The sequence below is a fragment of the Myzus persicae genome, unplaced genomic scaffold (genome assembly GCF_001856785.1).
Source record: "Myzus persicae strain clone G006 unplaced genomic scaffold, MPER_G0061.0, whole genome shotgun sequence".
NCBI lineage: Eukaryota > Metazoa > Arthropoda > Insecta > Hemiptera > Aphididae > Myzus > Myzus persicae.
Genome location: NW_019104017.1, coordinates 135,923 through 143,223, shown reverse-complemented (window position 1 = coordinate 143,223; position 7,301 = coordinate 135,923). Strand labels below are relative to the sequence as shown.

The 7,301-nt window shown below is 26.8% G+C and overlaps 1 protein-coding gene across 3 annotated transcripts; it reads right to left on the bottom strand.

The window, feature by feature from the left end:
- LOC111037632 (protein KIAA0556-like) lies at positions 1-7,155 on the bottom strand. 3 transcript variants are annotated; one of them, XM_022320305.1, is made up of 15 exons: positions 6,507-7,155; positions 5,402-5,644; positions 4,001-4,410; positions 3,608-3,825; positions 3,344-3,541; positions 3,131-3,268; positions 2,703-2,846; positions 2,346-2,629; positions 1,934-2,093; positions 1,703-1,880; positions 1,324-1,479; positions 1,122-1,261; positions 952-1,053; positions 752-885; positions 1-277 (listed from the first exon to the last, which is right to left on the bottom strand). In XM_022320305.1, exons 3-15 carry the CDS (start codon positions 4,305-4,307, stop codon positions 166-168), a joined length of 2,271 nt encoding a protein of 756 aa, XP_022175997.1. In that variant the 5' UTR covers positions 4,308-4,410; positions 5,402-5,644; positions 6,507-7,155; the 3' UTR covers positions 1-165. The 3 variants fall into 3 exon arrangements, with proteins under 3 accessions (XP_022175997.1, XP_022175996.1, XP_022175998.1); XM_022320304.1 differs by lacking the exon at positions 6,507-7,155 and adding an exon at positions 4,555-4,588 and having other exon boundaries at positions 5,402-5,516; XM_022320306.1 differs by lacking the exon at positions 5,402-5,644.
- Between the last annotated feature and the right edge of the window lie 146 nt (positions 7,156-7,301).

Below are 7,301 nucleotides of genomic sequence, written 5' to 3'. Positions count from 1 at the left end.
TACATTTTAACCTATTTTAATAAATTATATGTCTAACATTTACATGCAATTATAAAAGTATTTAAAGGTAATTACACAACTATACAATATCATACATCCAATAACAGTTGGACATTAACATAACTACAATAAGCATTTTTTTAAATCTAGATTATTTAAGAACTCTTAATTTATTAATCTTGAAGATGGTAACATTGATGTAAATGGTCTTTGTGACTGGTCCACAACATTATCTAATAACATACCTTCAATATTCAAACTATTCAATTCATTTGCACTAAAACACAAAAACATTTTTTTTTTGATTTTAAACATAATAATTGTATAAAGGTACTTATTGTTAATTGTAAGTAATGAAGTAATTTTTAGAACATTTTTTAAATAAATATTTTTATTTGATTTATGGTTTTCTTTACTATTTTTAAACTGCTCCGTAAACCTTGTACTACTTGAGTATTCTACAGTTGCTTCGATTTATAAAATGTTACTTTGGACACTTTGGACATAAAACTAGTTAATGCATTTTTGCCTCATAGTATTTAATGGCTTATGTTTATGTTTGAAATTATTTAATTTTCACTAATGAACAATTTTAAGAATTTAATAGTTTTTTTTTTTAGACAGTGGAATATTTTATACAAGCAATATATTGTACATGTATAAATTTTAAATGATGGAGAAATTGTGATTTTTGTATAAAAAATAGAATACTTTTTATATTTATATATTACCAATACATATAAATACTTACGTTGACAATTCAAAAATAGCTTCATTTTGTTCCTTAGAAGTATCAAATATCACAGTGGAATACTGATTTAAGGTTGATGTGGTTTTGAAACATTCTAAAATCCCATTATAAACCAGCAGATCATCTACTAAAATCTTTAAGAACACAAATAACAAATATGAGTGGTTTAAAAATAATTAGGAAATATATTATTGTCTTACTGCAAATTCTTTTACTCCTCTTAAAGGAGTTTTAGCATAATTCCAAATTTTGAACATTGAGACATAGGTAGGTTCATCAAAAACAATATAAATTTTGGTGACCTATACAAAAATATTAATTAGATATTACTTTAAAAATTACAAATATATAATAGTTAACAAAAATTAACCTCTGATGGTAAAATTGGAGCCAACCACATATGAGCACCATCCATAGTATCATTGATCCCATCTACAAGATTTTCAGGTGTACGAATATCATTTTTATTACTTTGTAGAATATTTACACTGCTTGGCCAACAACTAATACCTTATAATATAAAATATTTTACATAAAATGATGAACATCTTATTTGAATTAAATTGTGTTACTTTTAGGCTCCAAATGGATAATTTGTCCCAATTTATCAAATAACTGGATACCATTTAAACCAATATAATATTGATCACCCCAAGTTGATAATAAAGCAATTTGGTAAACAAAACCAACTGGGATTGTTACATGCTCATAATCAGGATTATTTATTCCTAATAAAACAGAATAATAATTATTTTTCTAAATATTTCACATTATATTTTATATAGAAAGTTTATAATACTAATACTGACAGTAAACAAATTAACATTATAGGTAATCACTTTAGTTAGAACATAGTATTGTGTGAGTGAATGTCATAAAGTAACAATTGCCTACATATTTGTTTATTATGTTTATAAAGTATAATTCAATTTAAAGTAAAAACATGCATACTTATAAGTTGCTTTGGATTTACTGTTGCTAATTCTTTAGATCGAGCTGGACAATGCTTTGGAAGTAAAGGAATTTTTTGACCAAAATTATATCGGCAATGTCCAGGACCACGCCTTACTTGAACTATACCTCTTTCAACCAATTCTCGATCATCAATATTGAGTTTTATAAATTTTACCTGTTAATAAAATATTATTTTCTGTATACTATAAAATAATGAATAAAACATACTCCACAGTCTAAACTTTCTATTGATCCATTATAGTTCCATATAACTAATGCTGACAAATGGACTGGTGCTAAAAAGTTGAATGTCAAAGTTAAAGGTTCATCTGGTAACTCACAAGTCCACATATCACAATCTTTATCGGTAACATGGCATTCTAATAATCTATAACATTATTTTAAATGCATTCAATGTATCATAATACATAGATATTATTATAAATATATTACTATCGGATCTGATATTATGAATAATGATTTTACATTTATAATAATTATTATTAAAAAAATGAAACTTAAATTTTCTACGTATAATAAATAAATATATTGTTAAATAAAAATGTATACAAATTCATGGTATTATGCATAATATCAGAATTAATTACATTGTTAGTAAAATATATTTGAATTATCTTACTTGTCTACATCAGATGACGTATCAATATTACATTTTAAACTGTCTATTTTAACTACATCACCAGTCTCCCCTAATACTTCTAATCCCAACAATCCAACAACATTAACGGTATTCATTTCCTCTGAATTATCTAATGAATTCCAAGTCGAAATAATAGTAATAGTCAATGATTGTTGGCATAATAGTGATCCAGTTATTTGATATTGAGTTTTTGAGTTAGATTCGGATGAATCAGAAGACATATTTGTGATAATTGGTTGTGCACATGTTAAAGGTCTGATAATCTATAACAGTTTTAATATATTAGCAAGTTTATATTGAATACATTTTAAATTATTTTTTTAAAGTTTTTTGTACTCCAGTATCAGCTGTAAGGGGACGTTGTTGTGGTTCAACTGAAATTGAATCAACTGTATTGTTGGCTTCTAATAATATTGAATATGAAGTATCGTTGTGTGCAATATTTTCTAATATATCTTCATCTAATGTATATAGTATTGTCTAAAAGCAGTATAAATAGCAATTTTTAGTTAAAATAATATTATTATGTATTTGTTATTTAATATAATTATAGAACAGAATGTATCTTATAGTAGTATACAATAAACATTTTAAATAAAACATACTATGAAGTCAGATAAAATTAAGTAATTTAAAAAAAAAATGGAATTATTTAGTTTTGCTTGGGATTAATATTTCTTTGAGACTGCCTGGTCAAACATTGTTGAATGAAATAATTTGTATTTATCAGCCATAACTTATAAGATTTATTTAAAATTACTTACATCACCAAAAGCATCTGTACATCCAACAATTCCACCAGACGCTCTAGCAATTTCTCCTTGAAATATTAACTCTGAGTTAAGATACATTTTCAAGTCTTTGGCACCTCTATAAGAATGGATTCTTGATTTGTTGTAGTTCTATTGGGATCATCCATAATAAATAATTAAAATATAGGTAACTTAATAAATTGTATTTATTTATAATTGACTTACCCATATTCTGATCATAGCTACTGTATGTACATCATCAAATTCTAAATAGATAAAATGATGAGCCCCTGGAGTAAATGGAGTTAACCATAAATGCATATCATCTCTTGTTCGATTAATCCCATCTATCAAATTGTGTACAACTCGAGGATCTGATGTATATTCTGGTAAAACATTTATGTCTGATGGATCTGCCCAAATCTGAACAAATAATTTAAAAAAATTGTGAGCAATCTTTTACATTTTATAATTTATGGTTTCACATACTTTCATAATATTTACTAATTGGCCTTCATTGTTAAAAATTTCCAAGCCATTGAGACCAACATAATGTTGATCACCCCAAGTGCTGGTTATATCCAATTTTAATGTTGATCCAGATGGTAGTTCAGGTATTACAAAAGGCGTATGTGATTGAGATTCATTTTTTGAAATGTGTGTGCCAAATTCGGATTCCACACCAAAACTCATTGGTGTTTTACGATCTGCAAGTATGTAAAAGTCAATAATTGATTATAAAAACAAACATCATAGATACTAAAATAACTTATCTAATTTAAATTGTACTAATAATAATTAATAATACTACGAGAAAATTGTCATATTATTATAATAATATTAGTGCAGTAAATAATAAATATAATACATATACAAATTAACCTTGTCGTTTGCTAGTTAGTCTCCCTTTTTGTTTGCGATTAAAAAAGTTTAAAGATGTCCAAGACTGTTCGAGAAAATCTTCATTAACTTGGTTAGTAGGTTTTTTAGGTAATATTATTTCATCAGGAACATTATGTAAAGTTTGATTAGATATATTTTTAACATTAGATATAGCTCTTCGACCATATCGAGCTGAATTTTCCCTACGCTGTGTTTGTGCATCTATACCTTCATCAAGCAAATCAAATAAATCATTTGTTCTGTTATGTATTGTTGGAGATAGAGATAATGTTGGTGATATATCCATAAGCACCGCAGGTTCAATTGGTCTAAAACGTGCACTTTTTGCATTTGATATTCTTCGATTTCTTCGGGAACGTGTTGATATATTTCGAGAACTGCCAATTCTCCTGCAAAATCATCATTTTTTATTTAATAAAATTATTTTTGCATTTTTTTTCTGATCGACAATATATTACTATATTATAATAATTTAAAAATCTGGGTGAATCATTATCAAAATTTTTAAATGATCACCTAGATTTTCAACTCACTCCGATAAATCTTCCAACCATAATGGAAACACTTCTTTTGACATGAAGTAATGATTTTCATATGCAAAGTTAAAAATAATTTAATTGATTTTATTTATAGTAGGTACTTATTACTAAATATATTTATTAAGAAATTATTTAAAACAATTTTGTTACAATGGTAATTTAAATTAAACATTCATAACTAGCTCTTATCTGTTATTTATGCATCAAATATTATACATTTTAGTTGTTTTGAAAATTGTTGTTATAGCAACCAAAACTTTCAAGACATTTGAACTAATAGATAAACTTATTGGATAAATATATTTTATCTTATCACAGAAACAAATAATATGATTTAATGAACAGCATAATAAGTATGTGTAAAAAAACTAATTAAATCACTACACATTTTTAAATAAGTTTATGTGTTTTATACAAGTATTAAATAATAATATAATACAACCATTTTAATATTTTACAATGTTTATTATAAATAGGTTGTCAAAATTAAACAATAAAAGTTTTATATTTAAACATTTATCTACAAAACCAACTCAAGAACATACTCAAGAATTGGTCAATGTTGAAAGACTAACGCATGATGATAAAGGTATTGTAGTTATAAGTCTCAATAGACCAGGGTCAAAAAATGCAATTAATAAGCATATGATTGATCAATTACTAAATACTTTTAAACAATTGTACAATGACAACGATACAAAAGCAGTTATTTTTCGAAGTCTTGTCAAGGGAATATTTTGTGCAGGAGCCGATTTAAAAGAACGTTTAAAATTACCACCTTCTGATGTTGGAAGGCGTGTATCAGAAATACGTAATTTAGCCAATGTTATAGAAAATGTACCTGTTCCTGTTATTGCAGCCGTTGATGGTGCTGCATTAGGTGGAGGTTTTGAATTGGCTCTAAGTTGTGATTTTATTGTTTGTGCTTCCAATTCCATTTTCGGATTAGTAGAAACTAGACTTGGCATAATACCAGGTGCTGGTGGAACTCAACGTTTAGCACGTGCAGTTGGTGGCTCACTAGCCAAAGAATTGGTTTATACTGCTAGACTTTTTAAAGCAGAGCAGGCTTTACAATATGGAGCTGTAAACAGAGTAAGTGAACAAAATGAAGACGGTACAGGTGCTTATAAGTGTGCATTACAAATTGCTAGAGAGATTATACCTAATGGGCCGATTGCGGTAAAAATGGCTAAAAAAGCGATCAGTCATGGACAACAAGTGGACATAAATAACGGTTGCGCAATTGAAGAATTTTGTTATAGCCAGATAATTCCAACAAAAGATAGAATGGAAGGACTCTTGGCATTTGTGGAAAAGCGAAAACCAAATTATATGGGGTCATAAGCCGTTAGAATTATCAAGTTTAATCCAATATCATTATGATATCTATAATATTTTTATGTTAAAAACTGGAATTTTTGTAATATATTTTCATAATACATTTTTATTGTTTTATTATTGAGAGTTGAGACATTAGTTAATTTATACACAGAAACTATGTTAATAAACATAAACACAATAATTGAATTAAGACATAAGTGCTATTGTAATCTAATCAATTAATGAAGTTGTACTACGGAGTACAGCACACACTTGAATGTCACACATTGTAACAAAAAAATTGAATTAATCAACACTTACATTCAGAGGATCTTTCAACACATTTTTAATATTTTGAGTTATTTTAAGTCATAAAAATTAAATAAACTGAAATAATGAGTGAGTAAAACTAATAATAGAAATTACAAATTAAGCAGGCAAGTACTGTAAAATATTAATGAATATTGTGATTTAAAAATTTGAAAATGTAGGTATTTTCAATAAATTAACAAATGAAATCTACAGATAAACTTGCTTACACCTATTAATTACAATCAATTTTTATGGGTTAAAATTATTTTTATAAAATTAGGTAGGTATCTTAGAAAAATAATTGAAATCACCTGTTAGATTTGGATCATAAATCCATAATCAACCATTTAAAGGTAAGACAATAAGTTATTTAAATTAATACTATGAAAAAGAAACCAATTTTGGACTTTTGTCATCAATAAGTAATTGTTCAGCTATCTTGTGGCAAATTATTAAATACAAAATGTGTAAATTCGGTTGATACTTATATTTAAATTAAGGAAAAAAATAAAACACTACTGTTCTATGACTACGTGCAAACGAATTAGAAGTTAAAAGTGAACATTTGAAAAATGTAATTTTCCAGTTCTAGTAATCATTTAATTTCAAATTATCAGTTGTTTATTTATCATAATATTATATTCTGTGATGTCCATTTTAAAAAGGGATAAGGATTAAGGGGTCAGTTCTCTTGGAACACGATATTGCGATAACATGGATCTTTGTACCAACCTACATTGCATTTTTTACTACCGAAAAGGGCAACTAATAATATAGAGGTTTATCTCTTTTCTACGTATCATTTTTTGTTAACACGGCCACGGTTCACGGTCTTTAGCCTTTACTATGAATTATGACGAGTCATTGAATACAGCCATAGTCTTAGTTTATACACCAGGACAAAATATGATATTGTAGCAATGTAGCATTTTAATAACATAATAAATGTTGTATTTTGTGATGATGTACACGTCGTCTCGTACTGTATAATACAATACATAATAGTATACTTAATACACATATTAATATAGATACTTAGTCTGAATCCGTGCTTTGGAGTGTTGAGTGTTTTGACTTAGGACTTAAACCTCTAATATTGCCCAACA